The sequence below is a fragment of the Macaca nemestrina genome, chromosome 6 (assembly GCF_043159975.1).
Source record: "Macaca nemestrina isolate mMacNem1 chromosome 6, mMacNem.hap1, whole genome shotgun sequence".
In the NCBI taxonomy this organism is placed as follows: Eukaryota; Metazoa; Chordata; class Mammalia; order Primates; family Cercopithecidae; genus Macaca; species Macaca nemestrina.
In genome coordinates this window covers 86,703,486-86,725,409 of record NC_092130.1, presented here as the reverse complement: position 1 = coordinate 86,725,409, position 21,924 = coordinate 86,703,486, and the positions used below count along the sequence as shown (strand labels likewise).

At 35.6% G+C, this 21,924-nt stretch overlaps 1 protein-coding gene across 9 annotated transcripts in view; it reads left to right on the top strand.

Annotated features, from left to right (window-relative positions):
• Positions 1-21,924, top strand: part of LOC105491962 (SMC5-SMC6 complex localization factor 1) — a 94,201-nt gene that overhangs the window by 4,320 nt on the left and 67,957 nt on the right. For all 9 annotated transcript variants that reach the window (XM_071097848.1, XM_071097847.1, XM_071097846.1 and 6 more), the window contains 4 exons: positions 4,848-4,961; positions 5,129-5,204; positions 6,566-6,806; positions 19,119-19,281. In XM_071097848.1, coding sequence (XP_070953949.1) covers positions 4,848-4,961; positions 5,129-5,204; positions 6,566-6,806; positions 19,119-19,281 — 594 coding nt within the window. The remainder of the gene's footprint in view (positions 1-4,847; positions 4,962-5,128; positions 5,205-6,565; positions 6,807-19,118; positions 19,282-21,924) is intronic.

Sequence of the window (21,924 nt, the reverse complement as noted above, 5' to 3'; positions counted from 1 at the left end):
CCTTATTTTCCTTATAAAACCCTATTTATGCATCCCTGCCTCTCATTTTTGTAGCACCTTCCACTTTTTCCCAAGGGTTGTACCCTGCTCTTTCATCTTGCCTCTGAAACCACTTTTGTATTCATATCTGTATTCCTGTCTTTCCTTGTCTCTGAGCTCAATTTTCAACATGTTCTTCAAACATGTTCTAGCTATGTGTTACACTATAAAGAATTCAAAGGACCTAAAAGGCTAGTTTATAATAAATAGTGTTCTTAATTAAGATGAAGAGTTCTATAGGTTTTCTTTGCATTTTGGACTGGCATCAACTACAAAGGAATTTCAGGCATCAAGAATAGGCCCATGTGGGAGATATTTTGGGAAAGTCCATACCACAGAGACAGTTGCTTGCTATGCGTAAAGGCCAACTCTATTTACAGTCATTGTCTCCTTAGTTGTATTTTATTGTTCAAGGTGAGTAACTAATTTTTGTTAATTACTATAAGATGTTAATTATTACTACAGAAGGACATTTTCTCATAACTAAGAATGTCATATAATTTTAACTTTTTTGACAGTAAAGATAAAACTTTTAACTGTAAAAAGTCATGCTGTCTTTTTTGCTTTTTTCCCCCCTCCATTTTTTGGTGTTAGGACAGTATCTTCTGTATGAATGCTCCAAGGGACACCCCCCATTAGTTCTATAAAGATCTATAATTTTTCTAGAAATAACCACTGGTACAATTATGGTATATTGACTTTCCTTCTTGTGCTGGAAGACTTCTAGAAGTTAGCTCTTGATCCTCCCTACCCCAGACATATCACTTGCACTAAACTTGACTGTACTTTAAAGGATTTTTAATTGTCTGGGTTTGATATGTATTAAATCAATTATAGTGCTCTTTTTGGCTTCATTGACATATCAGGTTTATTGTATTCTTAATCCTGCAGGGTCAGAAAGAACCGTCAAACCATGAATTTTATAAATCAATCAATCAATATATCTATACATGTTTATATTTATTCCTACATATACAGTTTTCCTGTGTAACTGCATGAATTACATCCTATAATCCAAGTCATTCACTTGTCATATCATGTGCTGTAGAAAAGCATTACTAAATGTATTATAAACTCTCTTGTTTCAAGGAGATAATTTTATTGTAGAAAACTGTTATAAAACTGTGCTAGTTATTTTGGGCCATCACTGGGATTCCTGATTCTGTTAAAGTTTAGCTAATAGCTCAGTTTTTTTGATAAACATGTGACTAGAATATCCTGTATTCTGATTTGTTTTTAAACATGCACAGTTTACGGATAATGTTTGAATCAGGAAATTCTATTTTTTCACCTTTGTTTCCTGCTTCCCTTTCCTCTGCATGTTTAATTTCAGTTTCATATTTAATCATTTTCAAAGGAAATAAATTGCTTTAAAGGGGTTTCCTGATTTCTGCTATTATGCAGTTAGTCCTATTTTCATTTTACTATGGGCTCTTGTTTTGACAGAAAATGCTGTTAAATATACAAAGTGGGTTATTTCCATCGTATTTATTTTATTATAAAGACCATATGGTTTAAGATGAAAACTTTGCTTTACACACTAACTCCAGTAAATCCAAATAATTTAATAATTTATACTTGAAACCAGAATACATTAAAATGTTACGTTGTTAATAATATTCAAACTGTAAAATAGCTGTTAACATGATCTGGAAACAGCAATGTAGGATATGTTTCCTTTATTTCTGTATAACTTAATTCTGAGAAAGCAGAATAATAAAATTTAAAGGACAAACTTTAAATAAAACTCTTTTGGGTAACAGTGTTATAACAATTTTTTTACTATTTTTTGTATATTCCGATTACTTAACATTAGTTTTTTTGTGTCAATTTTTAGAATAATCAGGCAAGATTTTAGATTTTTTAAAACCACTCAAACTTCTTTGGCAATATTCCTGAAATAGCCATTAAATAGCCCTTGAAACTCTAAAATACATTAAAAATATACAAGTAGTAGGAAAAGCGTATGTGCCTGTAATCCCAGCTACTTGGGAGGCTGAGGCAGAGAACTGCTTGAACCCAGGAGGCAGAGGTTGCAGTGAACCGAGACAGCGCCACTGTACTCTAGCCTGGGCGACAGAGTGAGACTCTGTCTCAAAAAAAAAAAAGAAAAAAAAAAAGCCAGGTGTGGTGGCGGACGCCTGTAGTCCCAGCTACTCGGGAGGCTGAGGCAGGAGAATGGCGTGAACTGGGGAGGAGAACTTGCACTGAGCCGAGATTGTGCCATTGCACTCCAGCCTGGGCGACGGAGCGAGACTCCATCTCAAAAAAAAAAAAAAAAAAAAAATTGGATGATTAATACAGTAAGGGGTTCCTTATACAAGAAGCTTAATTTATTTACTGATGAAACTGTTTCATGTATATGATTAATTTTTCATAAGAGACCAATCCCTAGTATGTGCACTTAAAAATTTTACACTGACTAGACCAAATCCCTGTAACTTTTTAATAAAAACATTTATTTCATTGGAGAGCCTTATCTTTAAGGCACTTTCTTATGTTCTGTATCTGAGTTTTAGAGGGTTAAAGTACATTGTACCTCTTTGCCCCTTTTGCAGCCAGTTGAGAAATGCAAAAATCAGATAAATTGAGGTTGAAATATCAGCTTTTTTATTGAGTAAACATTGTTTTGAAGATGATGGTTTTTGTTTTGTTTTGTTTTTCCCTCATCCTTCTGCAAGAAGGCAGTGGTTTTGATATGGAACCATAGTGTGCTTCTTAGTACATAGCCTCTGAATTGACTTACCCACACAGGCAGTGCAGGACTACTACTGGCAGCTCCTTAGGATGTGTCAGAAAGCATCGATATGGACCTTCTTTGCAAATATGCAGATAGGCTGAGCAAAGCATATCCATTTAGTTGTCTCAAGGAGCTTCTCCAACGAAATGGGGAGTGATGAAGGGTAGAGAAAAACTAAGAGTGCAGTTACCCTAGCCGAACTTCCTCCTCTTCAAAACTCTAAGCAAGGAAATAAAAGTTCACTTCTGAGTAATGCTTTAAATTGTTTATATTGAGACTTTCTTTCAATTTTTACTCTTAAATGAATCCCAACCTTTATATATGTTGTATTTATATGTCTTTAAAAGCAGACTTTTGTGAAGAATGTTTCTCACTTTACCAGTTGTGTGCTATTAGTTATGGGCTCAAATCATTACAGTTTTTGAAGTTTACTTGTAATTGTATTGAAAGAAGTCATGTTTCTTTGGTTGTTGAAAATAGCTACTGTTGTTATTCTAGCTATGACATTAGTTAAATATTAATAATCCATAGCTATGATGACCAAATTGTTAGGGAAATGAAAAATTGCCCTGATTTCTCTAGTCCCTGCTTTCCTTGTCTGTGAAAAGATTGAGATTTTTCTCTAAGATGCTATCTAGATCTCCAGTTCAACCTCATGTAAACAAATAAAATTGTATTCTGATGAGAAATTCTATGAGTTATGTACTCCCTAAACACAAAGTACTTTTTGTGAACTACATTAAAATATGGATTGAAGGTCCCTATGAAAATAAACTTAGATTTTAAAAAAAGTGATTTTTCAGTTTACCTTGTAAATGATGAAATTAACATATATATATAGCAAAGTTAAGAAATATAGATTGCAAATAGGATCCAGGATTATTATGTGTACACACTTTACTAAATTATTGGATATAAATGCTGTGAGACCATGAGTTCTATTCACTTCTCCGGTAACGTGTACATATTTAATATCTGTCCACAGAGGCTTTAAAGTCTTTGTGGAGTATAAAATCTGATTGTTTCATTGTCTGTAAGTTTCAAAAGCTCTTAGCGAACAACAGTAGTTTTTTTTTTGTTTTTTGAAATGGAGTTTCGCTCTTGTTGCCCAGGCTGTGTAGTGCAATGGTGCGATCTCAGCTCACCACTACCTCTGCCTCCTGGGTTCAAGAAATTCTCCCACCTCACCCTCCCGAGTGGCTGGGATTACAGGTATGTGCCACCATGCCAGGCTAATTTTGTATTTTTAATGGAGATGGGATTTCGCCATGTTGGCAGGCTAGTCTCAAACTCCCGACCTCAGGTGATCTGCCCGCCTTGGCCTCCCAAAGAAAGTGCTAGGATTATAGGCATGAGCCACCACTCCCGGCCAACAATACTCTGTTTGTTTGTTTGTTTATTTTTGAGATGCAGTCTCACTGTGTCGCCCAGGCTGGAGTGCAGTTGTGTGATCTCATCTCATTGCAACCACTGCATCCCAGGTTCAATCGATTCTCCTGCCTCAGCCTCCTGAGTAGCAGGGATTAAAGGTACCTGCCACCACACCTGGCTAATTTTTATATTTTTAGTAGAGGTGGGGTTTCATCATGTTGGCCAGGCTGGTCTAGAATCCCTGACCTCGTGATCCGCCTGCCTTGGTCTCCGAAAGTGCTGGGATTACAGGTATGAGGCACTGCACCCGGCCCAACAATACTTTTTAAATGAAGCTTGTATAACATTATTATGCCAATATTTGTATAACATTCTGTCATTTTCTGAGGAAGAATATTTATTCATCAATGTGTTTTAGTGTCAAGTAATGTATTAATCCAGACTTTCAATGTTCAAATCAGAAAGAAAAAAAACCCCTCACTTTTTTAAGGCCACATTTTGAGAAGATAACTTTTAAAACTAGTTTCTATCGTATGTAAGTAATTTTAACATTGTTTTAAGAGTTATGCCTAACGTCTTTAATTCATTATATGTTTAATAGTTTATTTTTAGTACTCATAATTAAGAAAAAATAATGATGTCAACCCTGTGAATAATATCTTTAACATGTTATCTTCTGTACGTTTGTATTTGCTAGATGGAAGATGGTGCCCCAAAGCATATCATCCAAATGACAGGATTTAAGATGGAAGAAAAAGAAGCGCTAGTCAAATTACTTTTAAAACTAGATTGCACTTTTATTAAGAGTGAGGTAAGAAACTTAGCAAAATGTTCAAGGTATATTTGAAAAATAACTAGAATTAAAATGCTGGCCTAACAATGATAAAATGCCTTCTTGATATTGTAACAATAAAAAGAATGTGTTATAAAGGCAGTCTTACTTTAGTAACATTTCTTGATGTGGATTTTTCCCTCCAGAAATACAAAAATTGTACACATCTTATAGCTGAACGCCTATGTAAGAGTGAAAAATTTTTAGCAGCTTGTGCAGCAGGTAAGTTAACTGTCTTCCCCCAACTTTTGAAAACAATCTTCATGTTAAAGAAAAAGTATTTTATTCTCTGGAGAGATAGCATATTTATATATCAAACCTCAATGTGTTTTTCTGATATTTTTTGAAAATATTTAATTTTTTTTTTTTGCTTATTCTTCTGAGTAAAATTCTGTAACACATGAAAAATGTATTAAATAGGCAAAAATATTTACCTCAACAAGGATTTAGTGTGTTTTATATAAGACAAAAAAAATACATTAACTAAAAGACTGGCACAAAATGTCAAAATCTTAAGCTTTTGTTAAAGTCTCAGCTGTTTTCAGTCAAGTTTTCTTTCATCTGTCATTTGATACAGTCAGTGCTTTTGTTCTCTCTCTGCTGCTTCTATCCATATTATGAAACAATGGTCATGCTATTTTATTTTTCTAAGATATTAAATTCTATAGATCCAAATTAAGACTTAGTCTTCTCCTGTATCGTTTTGTAATTTATAGCTTTCTCTATTTTTATAGCTTTCTGTATTGTGATTGATCTAACATATCATTAGTCTACTGATTGCAAAAAAAAAAAAAAGTGTGTGTAACTTGGGTGAATTTATCCTTTTTTAGATTAACTTACAAGGAAAACACTTGCATTCGTTTTTAACTTTACAAATGAAAACATACATTGTCCATAGTGTTCAAAAAGATCATTGATGCCCAGATAAAGAAACTGTTGGTTGCCTGCGGAGGCTCATGCCTGTAATCCTAGCACTTTGGGAGGCCAAAGCAAAAGGATCACTTGTGTCCAGGAGTTTTAAGATCAGCCTGGGCAACGTAGCGAGATCTCATCTCTTAAAAAAAAAAAAAAAAAGTTATAAAATGACCTGAAAAATTCCTTAACTCAATAAATTTGTTTTACAGAGTAATAATGCTGTGAACAATATTGGAAAAGCTGTTAGCATAGGAGGAAGAATATAAATCTAACCCAAAATAGTGAATAATGATAGTAATAATAATTCAAGTAATACCACATTTTATTTTGGATTTTAAAGCTTTAGATTTATGTTTAGAATTATAGAATTGTAATTTAGAATTACATTTAAATGAAACTATAATTATAACTAAGTTATAACTATGGAATTATATTTAGAATTACAATTATTTGTCATGGAAAAGATTACATACAGTGTTCAGTGATATTGTAAGCCTCTCACTATCAAAAAATTTCCCCAAAATGCATAGTTCAAAGATAATGTTAGCAGTGTCGCTTAAGAGTCTTATCTTGAAAAAGGTTGACTTTTATTTTATAATTGATCTTCGTTGTTTATCATTTATCAGAACCAAAATTCCTTTGTGACTGACAGCTCATTTGCTTTCTAGGAAAGTGGATACTAACCAAGGACTATATAATTCATAGTGCCAAAAGTGGCAGATGGCTTGATGAAACAACTTATGAATGGGGATATAAAATTGAAAAAGATTCCCGTTATTCACCTCAAATGCAATCTGCACCTAAAAGGTGGCGTGAAGAACTGAAACGCACTGGTGCTCCAGGAGCCTTCCACAGATGGAAAGTTGTCCTCCTTGTTAGAACTGATAAGCGAAGTGATTCTCTTATAAGGTAGGATGTGATTACATAAAAGCTAAAGCAATTCGTGAGAAAATAATTTTGATTTGTATGAGTACTTTCTGTATTTTTTTGCAATTATTAGCCCAAATGAGCCATGGTGATTTACTCCAATCTCCTAGGTAAGCCATTATGCTCTTTTAGACTTATGTGTCTTTCATAGAACAAAATGTACTTTACAATATTGTTTTAGATTATTCTGGATATCTCTATTTTACTTTCCATGTTATTCCTTTTGACCAACTCAAGCAAAACAAAAAAGGAAAACTAATTGGGAGGTTTTTGTTTCTAGTTTTGAAGCACTTTTAGACTTGCAATTATCCCAAAAGCATCATTCTGGGTTTATGTAATGCTGTCTTCATTATTCATACTGATTTCATCATAATTTTATTTCATTTTGTCCTTGGCATATTTTTGAAAGCTTTTTTATTGGGTAAACTGTATTCTAAGACTGCTGTTACTTTTTTTATGACAAGAGGGTGGGGAGTGTTTTTGTCTCCGTTAGTTAAATGTAATTTATAATCAATAAAATGCACACAAATTAAGGGTATGTTTTGATGAGTTTGGACAAATTGATGCACCCATGTTACCCTCACTATAATCAAGATCTGTTCCATGTACATTATCCTATAATGTTCTCTTGTGTCCTTGAACATTTAGTTCTGTACCACCAACACTGGGCCACCACTAATTTCCTTTTTATCACTATAGACTAGATTTGTCCTTTTTAAGAGGTCCTTATGAAGGGGATCATACTTAAATACTGCTTTGATACAGCTTCATTTGCCTAGCACAGTATTATTAAGGTTCATCCATTTTGTGTATGCCAACAGTTCATTCCTTTTTGTTGTTGAGTAGTAGTCTACTCTATGAATATGTTACAGTCTGTTTATTCACATATTGGTGGATATTTGGGATATTTTTTGTCTTTGCTAATATAAATTGAGCTGCTATGAACATTTGGGTACAAGTATTCATGTAGACATGTTTTTAGTTCTTCTGGGAAATATCTCAGAATGAATTTATACTATTTTAGATGGCAATTGTGTGTGTAACATTATAAGAAAATGCCAAACTGGCCAGGCATAGTGACTCAGGTCTGTAATCCTAGCACTTTGGGAGGCCAAGACAAGAGGAGATTACTTGACCCCAGAGTCTTAGATCAGCCTGGGCAACATGGCGAGACACTGTCTGTACAAAAAAATTTTTTTTTCTTTTTTTTTTTTTTTGGCAAATTAGCCAGGCTTGGTGATGCATGTCCTAGTCCTAGCCACTTGGGAGGCTGAGGTGGGAAGATAGCCTAGAGCCCAGGAGTTGGAGGCTGCAGAGAGCTATGAACTATTTTTCAAAGTAGTGCCATTTTATGTTCCCAGTAGTGGTCTATGAGAGTTCCAGTTGCTCTGCAGTTATTTTGGCACTATTACTGAAAATCAGTTGACTATGTATGTGTGGTCTATTTCTGGACTTCCTGTTTGGTTCCAGTGATCTCTATATCTAACTTACCAACACTACACTGTTTTGATTACTATATCTTTATAGTGAGTCTTGAAATTAGGTACTATGAGTTTCTTAATCTTTTTAAAAGTTGTTTTAGTGAATCTGGATTCTTTGTATTTCCATAGACATTTTTATAATCACTGTCAGTTTCTGTGAAAATGCAAACTGGTATTTTGATTGGGATTGTATTTTATAGGTCAAATCTTAAAAATATTGAATCTTCCTATTAGTGAACTATGTATCTCTCCACTTATTCTTTAATGTCTTATAGTTCTCATTATATAAATCTTGCACGTATTTTATTAAATTTATTCCTAGGTATTTTGTGTTTTGGGGTGCTATTATAGATTGCTCTTAAACTTTTTATCTGTGTCTTTTGAGATAATTTGCTTTTCTTCTTTATTTTCTTAATGTGTTGAATTATACTTGATTGATTCTTATTTGTGTATTTATTTATTTATTTATTTATCTATTTTGAGACGGAATCTCGCTGTGTCGCCCAGGCTGGAGTGCAGTAATGCAATCTCAGCTCACTGCAAGCTCTACCTCCCGGGCCATTCTCCTGCCTCAGCGTCCTGAGTAGCTGGGACTACAGGCACCCGCCACCATGCCCGGCTTATTTTTTGTATTTTTTAGTAGAAACGGGGTTTCACCGTGTTAGCCAGGATGGTCTCGATTTCCTGACCTCTTGATCCACCCACCTCTGCCTCCCAAAGTGCTGGGATTACAGGTGTGAGCCACACTGTGCCCGGCCACTTGATTGATTCTTAAATGCTAAACCAAACTTGTATTCTTGAGATAAACTACTTCATCATGGTGTATTTTTTTCTGGTTCATTTTTAATAGTTTTCTGATTCTATCTGCAAGTTTTTTAAAATGATTTCTGTATCCTAAACCTGATAAATGAAATCTATGTAAATATCTAAACTTAATGTCATGTTTAATGGTGAAAGATGTTTTTCCTTATGATTGGTAACAAGGCAAGGATGCTGAATCTTACAGTTTCTGTTTAGACTTTACTAGATGTACTAGCCATTGCAATAAGCCAGAAAAAGAAATGAGGCATAAAATTGCAAAGAAATAAAAATAATTGTCTTTATTTCCAAAGACATGGTTGTATACTAAAAAATTTAACCAAGATACTAGAACTAGTGAATTTAGCGAGATCAAAAGACAGCAGATCACTGTATAAAATTTAATTGCATTCTTATGTACTAGCAAAGAGCAATTGGAAGTGAAATTTCAATACTCATTTTGGTTTTATTAATTTTCTCTGTTATTTCTTATTTCATTGATTTCTGTCCTTGGTTTTATTATTTCCATCCTTGCTTTAGGCTTAATTTGCTTTGGTTGGTTTTTTGTTTTTGAGGTAAAAACTTGGATCACTGATTTTAGACCTATTTTTCTGTTAGTTGCCCCCAAACATTGCTTTATCTACATCACACAAATTTGTATTAATTGTGTTTGCTTTTTTATTAAGTTCAGAGTATTTTTAAATTTTCTTTTTTGTTTCTTCTTTGACCCATTGATTACTTACAAGTTTATTATTTAATTCCCAATTACTGATAAAATAACTTAATTTTCTAACTGTAATTTTGGATTAGTCATTACTTCTGTTAGTCCTATCAGCTTTTGCTTTACATATATTGAAGTCCTGTTATCAGTTGCATATGTATTTTGTCAATGGCCCTGATTTTGTAATTTTTGTTTATATTTTCTATTACCTCAAATACTTGTCATTGTGTCCTTTGACCAACATTTCCCATTCCCCCACCTCCAGCCTTTGGTAACCACCATTCTGCTGTCTGCACCTATGTGTTCAACTTTTTTAGGTTCTATAAATCTAATTTTTTTTAGACTTTCACATATAAGTTAAAAAAAGTATTTGTCTTTCTGTGCTGGGATTGTTCACTTAGCATAATGTCCTCCAGTTCATCCATGTTGTTGCAGATGATATAATTTCTGTTTCTAAAGTCTGTATAGTATTCTATTGTGTATATATACTATATTTTTTATTCATCCATTTATATACACTTTAGGTTGGTTTTATAACTTGACTGTTGTGAATAATGCTGCAGTAAATATGGGAGTGCAGATAGCTCTTTAACATACTGGTTTCAGATCCTTTTGGTATATATACAAATGTAGGATTGCTGGATTATATGGTAACTCTGTTTTTAGTTTTTTGAGGATCATTTATGCTGTTTTCCATAATGGCTGTTTTAATTTCCATTCCCAACAACTAGGGAATACCAGGGCTCCCTTTTCTCTATATCTTCACTAATAATCATCTTTTTGATAATAACCATTCTGAGAGAACTGAGATATAATTTTCATTTTCCTAATGATTAGTGATATAGAGCATTTAAAAATTTATCTGTTGGCCATTTGTTTATCTTGTTATGAGAAGTGTCTATTCAGATCCTTTGCCCATTTTTAATCAGGTTGTTTTCTTGTTATTGAGTTGAGTTCCTTGTATTTGGATATTAACCCTGTTTTACATGTATGGCTTTAAAATATTATCTCCCATTCCACAGATTGCCTCTTCATTCTGTTAAATGTTTCCTTTGCTGTGCAGAAGCTTTTTAATTTTATGTATCCTCACTTTTCTGTTTTCATTTTTGTTGGCTAAACTTTTGGAGTCAAATCCAAAAATTATTGCCCAGACCAATGTCCTATAGTTTATCCCCTGTGTTTTTTGCTAATAGTTTTGCAGTTTCAGGTATAAAGTTTACAGTTTTTCTTTTTTTTTTTTTTCTTTTTATTTTTGAGACAGAGACTTGCTCTGTCGCCCAGGCTGGAGTGCAGTGGCCAGATCTCAGCTCACTGCAAGCTCCGCCTCCCGGGTTTACGCCATGCTCCTGCCTCAGCCTCCCAAGTAGCTGGGACTACAGGCGCCCGCCACCTCGCCCGGCTAGTTTTTTGTATTTTTTAGTAGAGACGGGGTTTCATCGTGTTAGCCAGGATGGTCTCGATCTCCTGACCTCGTGATCCGCCCATCTCGGCCTCCCAAAGTGCTGGGATTATAGTCTTGAGCCACCGCACCCGGCCAATGTTTACAGTTTTTCAATGTAAATTCTATTTTGTCTTATAGGAGTGTAGCTAGTCCTGCTCTTTTGGTTTTCATTTACATGGAGTATCCTTTTCCATCCCTTCATTTTCACTCTGTGTGTCCTTAGAGGTGAAGTTAGTCTCCTGTAGGCAGCACATAGTTGGCTTTTTTTTTTTTTTTTTTTTTTTTTTTTTTTTTTTTTGCTTTTTCAATCTATTCAACCTGTCTATATCTTTTGTTTGGAGAAGTTAATCCATTTATGTTTGGGGTAATTATCAGTGGGTAAGGACTTAACTACTGCCATTTTGTAGTTTGTTTTCCAGTTTATTTGTATATACTGTGTTTCTTTGTATGTTTCTGTCTTCCATTTTGGTTTGATGGTTTTCTGTAGTGGTTTGCATTGATTCCCTTCTGCTTATGTTTTGTGTGTCTAGTAGAGATTTTCCTTTGTGGTTACCATGTAGTTATATAAAACATTTTATTCTTATAACACACTATGTTAAACTGATAACTTTGGTAACATATAATAATTCTACATGTTTACTCTCCCCCATTTTGTGTTTGGATGTCAAAATTTATATTATTTTCTAATTTGTATCCCCTGACGATTGTAGCTATGGTTGTTTTGATAGATTTGTCTATTAACCACTGCACTAGAGATAAAATTGCTTCACATACCACCATTTTAGTCCAGAATATTGTGAATATGATTCTACATTACTTAGATTGTTAAGTTTTATACTTTTGTATGTTTTATGTTATTGATTCGTGGCCTTTTGATATAACTTAAAGAACTTTCTTTCATAATTCGTATCAGTCAGGCCTTGTCATGATAAACTACTTTACTTTTTGTTTGGGAAATTTTTAATTTCTCTGTTATTTCCGAAGAACAGTTTAGCCAGGTAAGTGAGGTATTGGCAGTTTTTTTCCTTTATCACTTTGAGTGTATCATGGGACTCTTTCCTGACTTGAAGTGTTTCTGCTTTCACATCCACTGGTAATTATGTTCAGACTCTTGTGTGTGATATGTTTCTTATCTCCTACTGCTTTCATAATTTTTTTTTGTCTTTGATTTTTGATAATTTGATTACTATATACCTTGGTATACTCCTTCGGGTTAAATTTGATTAGAAACCACTATGCTTCTTGTCCCTGGATGTGGCCATCTTTTCCCAGATTTCAGAAGTTTTCAGCCATTATTTCCATAAACATGCTTTCTGGTTCTTTTGCCCTATCTTCTGCTGACCTAATTTTATGCAGTTATTAGGTCTCATAATTCCCATTGACTTCATCCTTTTGGATTTTTTTGCTTTGCTGACTGGAAAATTATTTGAACTCACTGATTCTTTCCTCTGTTTGATTAAGCCTGCTGTTGTTGAAGCCTTCTGTTGCATTTTTCACTTTAGTAATTATATTCTTCATCTCCAGAATTTCTGTTTTGTTTTTGTTTATTCTTTTTATTTCTTTGTCAGACTTCTTGTACATGTATTGTTTTCCATATTTTAGTTTTTAATCTGTATGTTCTTGTATTTTACTGATTTTTTTTTTTGAGATGGAACCTCACCCTGTCACCCAGGCGGGAGTGCAGTGGCACAATCTTGGCTCACTGCAACCTTCTTCTCCTGGGTTCAAGCAAATCCCCTGCCTCAGCCTCCTGAGTAGCTGGGATTACAGACACCGGCCACCACGCCTGGCTAATTTTTTTTGTATTTTAGCAAAGATGGAGTTTTGCCGTGTTGGCCAGGTTGGTCTTAAACTGCTGACCTTAAGTGATCCACCTGCCTTGGCCTCCCAAAGTGCTGGATTACAGGCATAGGCCACTAAGCCTGGCCTGAACTTCTTTAAAGGGATTATTCTTTGTCTATCTTTCTGTAGATCTATAGATCTCCATTCCTTTAGAGTCCTTTGTTGGAGCTTTGTTAATTTCTTTGGAGGTGCCCTGATTCTTTGTAATCTTTGAGTTTTTGCATTGGTCTCTTCATTTGTGGAGACAGCCACCTTGTCCAGCTTTTACAGGTGTTCCTTGGCAGGCATATAATTTCACTGTTTAGTGATCACTGGGAGATCACTGCTTGTGATTCTGTATGGGCTGGTGATGACTCCAAGCAGGTAGAGCTTGCTTTCTGGTACTCTGTATGGCTGGGCTGCTACCTTTGCATTGATTTTGGAGAGGAGACTGTACTGGCTGGGCTCTGCTGTTAGGCAAAACCACTGGCTGAGCTCTGCAATCAGGCAGAGCTGCAGGCTAGGCACTGCAGTTGCCTTCAGTTGGGCCAGGGTCAGGGTGTATTCCCTGGCTAGGTATACCAATATTTGAGATCTGCAGTTGGACAAGGTTGCAGATTGTACTCCAAGATTAAGTAGAATTGCTGCTTAAGATGGATGGGCCTAACTGCTATGCTTAGTACAAATTACAACTGGGGTTTGCCTCACAGCCTTGGTGGGGTCTTGAGGTGGGCTTTGAAGCTGAGCTGAGCACTGTTCAGAGTTCTGAGTGTGGCAGAACTAGCCTCTGTACTTCACTGAAATACACTGTGGTTGGCATCTTCTTCCCTGAATGGAGTCTTTGGATGTGTGTTAAGGCTGTACTGAATGCTGTTTAAACTCCCACATATGGCAGAACTAGTCCCCACTCTGCTGAAATGCAGTGTCGTGGTCCTTTCCCTTCCTAAGAAGAATCTTGGCATGAATGTTGAGGCTGCGCAAAGTGCTGTTGAAATTCCCAGTTGTGGCATAACTAGCCCCTGGTTTCTTATATTGGTGGTGTGGTGAGTGTCTCACGCCCTGGGTGAGACCATGGGGTAGGGTTTGAGGCTGGGCCTGGAGGCTGCCCGTCTAGGGATTTGCGCCAGGTAGAACATCCCACAATAGCTTTGCAGGTGCTATGCTGTTGACTGATACTTCTGGTTTGGTGCCATTAATGGCAGGTATGTTGCGCCACCACCAAGTTTGTGCACTGGTTTTTGTGAGCTCTACCTCCTTGTTTTGTTTCTATCTGACCCCAGGTTGTCTAGCTGTGCCATTACCCCTTGTCCTCCCTTTGAAGTGATACCCGAGTGGACTTCCTGAGATGTTATCTCAGAATTCTATAAAAGCACGATGCCCGCCTCCAGTTCTCTTTGCCTACAGTAGTAACCATGAGCCCTGGAGGATCCTTTCTCTGTGGCACTGTGCCAACTTGGGTAAGGGAGAGGTGTGATGGGTCAAAGTGAGACCGTTTGCTTTTGCCCTTTCACTGTTTTTATGAAGTTCTGTGGTTTATGCAGGTATCCCAGGCTTGATATTAATTGGATTTGTCTAATACTAATATAGCCACTTTAGTGCTCCTTTAAGAAACATCAGCATGTACATCATTTTATATTCTTTCACTTAAAATGGGTTTCTTGTAGACATTCTAGAGTTGTGTCTTAAAAATGTAATTTGATGATTTCTGCCTTTAATTGCACTGTTGAGGACATGTACATTTAATTAACAAATTGAATTAAATCTAGTACCTTGCTGGTTATTTTCTTCTCATCTGCCCTTATTTTCTTCTTCTTCTTCTTTTTTTTTTTGGATGGAGTTTGACTCTGTCGCTCAGGCTGGAGTGCAGTGGCTCTATCTTGGCTCACTGCAACCTCTACCTCCCGAGTTCAAATGATTCTCCTGCCTCAGCCTCCCGAATAACTGGGATAACAGGTGCACATCACCATGCCCGACTAATTTTTGTGTTTTTATTGGAGATGGGGTTTCACCATGTTGGCCAGGCTGGTCTCGAAGTTCTGAGACCAGGTGATTTGGCTGCCTTGGCCTCCCAAATGCTGAGATTACAGGCGTGAGCCCGTGCACCCAGCCATCCCATCATTTATTTATTCTGCTTTCCCTTTTTCCTTGACTTCTTTTCCACTAGTTGAGTGTTTTTAATGGTTTCCTTTAATGTCTGTATTAGATCTCTTTATTTAATGGTTGCTCTAGTATATACAGTGTCCATCTTTAACTGTTCATAGTCAAATGTCAAATAGTATCTTTTTGCATGTAGTGCAGAAACCCTAAAACAATATACAGTTGAACAGTGTGGGATTAGAGTGCTGACCCCCTATGCAGTTGAAAATTCATGTATAACTTGACTCCCCAAAAACGTAACTACTAATAGCCTACTGTTGACTGGAAGCCTTACTGATGACATAAACAGTTAACATAACTTTTGTTATATGTATAAGAAAATCATAAGGGAGAGAAAATATATTTACTATTCATTAAGTGAAAGTGGATCATCATAAATGTCTTCATCCTTGTTGCCTTCATGCTGAGTAGGCTGAGTAGTAGGAAGGGTTGGTTTTCCTGTCTCAAGGGTATCAGAGGCAAAAGAGGTGGAAGGGGAGGCAGGAGAGGCAGACACACTTGGTGTGTAACTTTTGTGGACCTGTGTTGTTCACGAGTCAACTGTATTTCCATTTGTTCTTCTTATCCTTTTTTCTATTGTTGACCTTTTTGTATTATAAACTTCCAAATACATTGGTAATATTTTACTTTTGCTAGTCATTTACTTTTAAGATGATTTTAATGAAATATATGTTCAATATTTGACTTCATTTTTACCATTTCCTGGCATTATTAGTTTCTTTGTGTAGCTCCAGATTTTCCTCTGGTATCACACTTTTTTTTGCCTAAAGAACTCCTTTTAACAGTTCTTATAATGTAAGTGTGCTGGGAATGATTTATCTCATTTTTTAATTGAGAAGGTGTTTAATTTTGGAAGATATTTTCACTGCATATAGAATTATGGATCGAAAATTTTTGCATTTTAATTCATAATTATAAAGATTCTGTTCCATTTTCTTCTGGCTTACATAGTTCTGATGAGAAGTCAGCTGTCATTCTTTTCTTCTCTTTGTTTCATTTTGTCTTCCCTGGTTTTCTTCAAGATTTTCTCCTAGCCATTGGTTTTTACTAGTTTGATTATGATGTGTAGTACAGTGCTTGTGTTTGTGTATTTTATTGATTTATTTTGCTTGAGGATCTCTGAACTTGTGTATGTGGAGTTTTTTGGTTTTTTATTAAATATGATACTCTCCAGCCATTATCTTTTTAAATATTTCTTCCTTCATGTTGTTCTTCTGGAACTCCATTGCATGCTTTTTAAACTATTTGATTATTTTCAATAGCTATTGCATGATTTATTCTTTTTTAAAAAAAAGTTTTAATTGGGATAATTCTATTGACCAATCTTAAAATTCAGTGATTCCTTTTTCAGTTGTGTTCAGTCTGCAGATGAGCTTGTCAAAGAAATTCTTTGATATAATGCCTTTTATTTCTACCGTTTCCATTGAACTCTCCAATGAATTCCTCATTTCTTGAAGTACGTTGCCCACTTTTTCCATTAGTTCCTTTAACACATCAGTCATAGTTATGTTAAAGTTGTTTTCTGATAATTTCAACATGTGGGTCATATTTCAGTGTATATTGTTGATTCCTTTCTCTTGACAGTGGTTTGGTTTTCTTCTTGCCTGTTTTGTATGTTGAGTATTTTTTATTGCATGCCAGATATCATATGTACAAGAATATTGATAGAGGCTGATGTGAATAATATTTATATCTAAAAAGTAGGCCCACCTCTTCTATAAAGTCGTTAGTATGGGTGATTGAGTTAATCTTGTCAGTTATTGAGCTAGTGCTATGGTGAATGTTGTTGCCTTCCCCCCTCCCCGCCCCGCCAAAGCTCATGTTGAAATTTAATTGCCATTGTGACAGTATTGGAAGGTGGTGCCTTTAATAAGGAATTAATGCCATTATCATGGCACTGGCTTAGTTATAAAAGTAAGCTCTTACATGGTCTCTCTTGCTCTTCTGCTTATCTCCATGGGATGATGCAGCAGGAAAGTCCTCATCAGATGCTCTTAGAGTTTCTGAAAGTCCAAGAATTAAAACTTATTTTTCTTACAAATTGCCAAGTCTTCAGTATTCTTTTATAGCAGCAGAAAACTACAAGACAGCTGAATTTGAGTATTGTTAATTCTATAATCACCATCAGTGCATCACTTCAGCTTACAGCAGTGGGCTCCACTTTCTTTGTGCTTATTATGGGGACTGGACTGGAATGCTGGAGGGTTTCTCATCACTATTCTTGCTCTGCCCTAGCTTTCAGCAATCCTTGAACTACTAGGTCATAGAAGGTGTCTCTTTTCATACTCTTTGTTTCTCTGTTGTTACTCAGCTTCAGATCGAGGGTGTGGGTAGATATATTCCCAGTTTTGCTAGACAGATTTCACCCTTAAGCATTTTCTGTACCATTGGTCCCTGGGTTTGGGTCTTTCTCAGCGTTTGTCTATCAGCCTTCCGTGGCAGCTAAATTCTGCCTTGTACATATAGGCTGTGGCCTGGGCAAGAGGGTTTCCAGCCTCTCCTCCAGTATTAGATCTCTGCTGTGTATTGATACAAGATCTGGGACCTAAGTGAAATTACTGCTGCTCCTTCAGGGAAGATGTTTTTTGCTTCTATCCCTCATCCAGAAACAGTGGGTATTTTTCCCCGGCTGGCAGCAGCAGATTTTCCTAACCCTTCCCTAAGGGCAGGTAAGTTTTATTTCTACCCCTCCAAGAGAAGAAGTGCATCTTTTCCTAGGTCCAAGGGCAAGACTGTCTTTTCTTACCCAGGTGACTTAAGGCTTTTGCTTTGTATGAGAGAACGGTCTGGAGAAGTGGGCCTGGTTTTATATCTATCCGTTAATGGCAGCCAGTCACCACTGGCCTGCTTATGCTGTCAAGGAGAGCTCCCTGCATTTCTCACCTGCCCTCAGTCTTTTTCATGAGCATTTAATGGAGTCATGTGGCAAAGAGCTTGCTAGCGAGGACAAGTTTCCCTTATGTCACGGACTTTGAGTTTTCTGAACTGTGATGCTAGCTATAGTTGCCCCTAAATTTTGTAAACTACTTAATTTTTACATGTTTTTATGAGAGATGTGTTGCTCCTTTGATCTGCCAAAAGTGAAATAGTTTGGGTGTCCAGTCTCTTCATAAAAGAGCTTATCCCTCTTCAGAAATCACCTTACTAGGTTGACTTGTTACCTTGGTTTTCTGATGGGGTCAATAAAAGTTAGGATTTTGTAGATTATTTGACTTTTTCTTATTGTTAGGTGGTAGCCTCTCTTGTGGCTTTCTGAAGCCTAAGTAGAAAAGCAGAACTTCATGAAATTTTTGTGATGTATGTCTCTCCTTGTGTGTGTCTTCTTAGTCTAAATGTAAAATGTATTTTTTAGTTTGTTTTTTTCTAATTTTGTTTTTTTATTTTGTAAAATGTATTTCTTAACATAGATCAAGGCTAATTTTTTTTTTTTTAAGTAGTTCAAGGCTAAAATTTTTTGAAAGCTCACTTTTTAGGAGTGTTTGCAACTGGTTCCATATTTTGTGGTCCAGAATTACTTTCTTGGGAGTACATTACCTTTGAGAATAGCTGCTTTCTTAGACTTCTTTCATTATTCTTTTGGTTTATTGACATGACTTTTCCTTAGGGAATACTTTAATATTCTTGATCCCTAAAAGCCTTTCCTTTATCAAGAAATGGATGGGTAGAAAGACTACTATGACTTCTTAAATATCTGCTCTGAACAATTTATAATTTGAGAAATTACTGCAGTATTCTCTGTGATCCTTAATTGCCCAAAGAAATTAGTCCCTATTAGAAAAGTTCATTCATACTCCTAAGAAATAATTAATTTAGATAATTTGACTAAATAAACTCAAATTTTCTAATACTTTTATACCATTTACATTTTTATTTAGAGTTTTGGAGGCTGGAAAGGCAAATGTTATTTTACCAAAAAGTTCACCAAGTGGAATAACTCATGTGATTGCCAGTAATGCAAGAATTAAAGCTGAGAAAGAAAAAGATAACTTTAAGGCTCCATTTTATCCAATTCAGTATCTAGGGGATTTTCTTTTAGAGGTAAGTAAAATAAATAGTAAACATTTTATTTTGTTTCGTGCATTCATTTTATAAAATATCAATATAGTAAAATATATATTAAAGTTGTGTTCTAAATTTTGAAAATATATTGATAGTAATTTAAATGATACTTTTTAAAGTCAATGGCTCTCAATTACTTAAATATTCATGAATACTTCCTATAGATTTGAAAGAAGCTTACTTGTTTAACATTAAGTATTTTAATGTCAGTATAAATAAAATAGTAGAATATATAGTATTATATAGTATTGTATGAGAATTTGGGGGTTATTTTTCCTTTGGAAAAGAGAGAGCTATTTCTATGGGTTTAGAAATAACTGTCCTGTCCTATTCCCCTACATCCTCCTCCTTACTTGGTGTGGATAATGCTCCTCAAGTTGTTTGAATGGGCATCAAACCCTAGAAGAAACTGTCCAGGAGATATGCAAACAAGAATTTTAAGAGCACTCAGGGTAGAAGAGAACCCTTAGTATGTCCAAAAACGACCTTGATATAGGAAAAAATCATCTTCATTGTTTCCCATCTTGTAGATACCATTATGTTTTATCTAATACTTTATGTCAGAGGTCTGGGAATTACCCTTAAAATCTTTCTCTCCCTTACTCCTCACATCTGTCAACTTACTAAATCTTACTGATTTTATCTCAAATATTTCTTGAATCAAGCTACTTCTCTCCTTCTGTACTAACATCATACTGAATTTACCATGTTTCCTCTGCACTTCTATACTAACATCATACTGAGTTTATCATCTTTCCTCAGCACTCCTGGAATAGGCTTATGATTATTCTTCCTGTAACTGCCTTTTTACTCTAATTTCCTAGTTACTCTTTCCTTTTCCTTTAGTGTATTCTAGTTCATTCAGAAAGAGCAATCAAAATGCTGTTTCTAAAACAATGTTGATCTTGTCATTCATCTACGTAAAGCCCTTCAATGGCTTTCCATTGCTCTTCGGACAAAGTGCTGAATCTCTAATATGGCTTACAAGTTCCCACAGGGTTCCTGTCATTTCTCTCTTTTCAATTGTATCCTGCTTCACTCTTATCTATGCTCACTATGCTATATGAAAACTCCTCCCAATTTCTTAAATAAGCTAAGCTACTCCTAACTCAGTGTCTTCTCGAAAGATATTTTCTCCTCCTGAAAAGTTATTCTCCACTACACCTTTCACTCTCTGGGTCTTCCTGCCTTCTACTCATCTTTCAGGTTCCTGTTACAGTGTTACTCTACAGGGAAGCCTCCTTGATCCCCTTACTCAGTGAAGTTCACCTATGTGTTCTCATAGCATTATTTAACTTGGTACTCCCTACAATTACAGTTAAGTAATTGACTGATTATTTGGTTAATGTCTGTTTCCCCATGTAGACCAAAAGCTCCTTGTCATCAGGCATCATGTCTGTCTTTTCCATTTTTATATTCCGATCACCTCACAAAGAGCCTGGCACATGGGTTCTCATTCAATATTTGTTAATAGAGAATTTGTGAAAGATGTTTGAGTCTTCCAAAAATACGTGCAATATATCATTATGTAGTTGCCTTTCCCTAATGAGTAGCAGCAATGTATGTTGGAAATTTGACCTTAGTTCAAGGAATGGGTCTGCTTGGACTATAGATAATCTCATTGTCCTTGACAGTCATTAGTTAGGAATGAGCATGTGAACCAATTCTGATCAATGGGTAAGGAAAAGAGGTATGTAAGAGCTTCTAGGAAGTTGCTTTCTCATAATGAGAAGAAAGCCACTGACGGGCTGACTCCTGCTAGATATGAACACAGAAGAATGTAGCCTGAAATACTACTGGTTAACCATGAAAAGAACTAGCTTTATGGTGAAACCAGCCCTGTAGTTAGCAGAGTGTAGAGACAGAATCTAGACCCTGGCGCTACTTAAGTTGCTGGATTAAACAACACCGAAACCTGTTTTACCATTAGACCACATTGCTCTTCTGTGTGGTAATTAATTTCCAAGTTGTTTAAGTTAGTTTGGGTTGGTTTTCTATTATTTGCAGCCAAAAGCACACTATCTGATAGACCTCTCTGAATAGTTTACATGTAGTATTAAGTATGAACAGTACGAAAGTTGTTCTTAACTAGATTAGTAAAGATATATTAATTTTCTTTTTTGCTTGGAAAATAATGCTTAAAGTGCAACATACACTGCACATTATCTACAATCTTATTTTGCAGTAGTCTAACAACATTCATATCCAGCTGCTGAAATAGTGGGGGACAGCAATAGTATATCAATGAAAATAGCAGATAATCTCCAACTTATATTTGGTTTTAGAATACATTGTTTTATAAGTTCTGAATTGAACAGCTGGGAGTTCATAACCAGTCCAAATAAGGAAGACATATTGTGATCACTTCTGATCACAGAAGAAGAGAAATTAGAAAGTTAACTTTATTTCAGTGTCTTTCATTTCTTCGATATAGATCATATTACCGTCCTCATTAGATGGATTTTGAAGTGTCATCCAAGAAGAGCTGCCATGTAAAATGAGTGCGTTAATAGTAACAAGCCAGGTGTGGTGGTTCTGTAATCCCAGCACTTTGGGAGGCTGAGGCAGGAGGATCACTTGAGGTTAGGAGTTTGTAACGTATCAAGACTCCATGTCTACAAA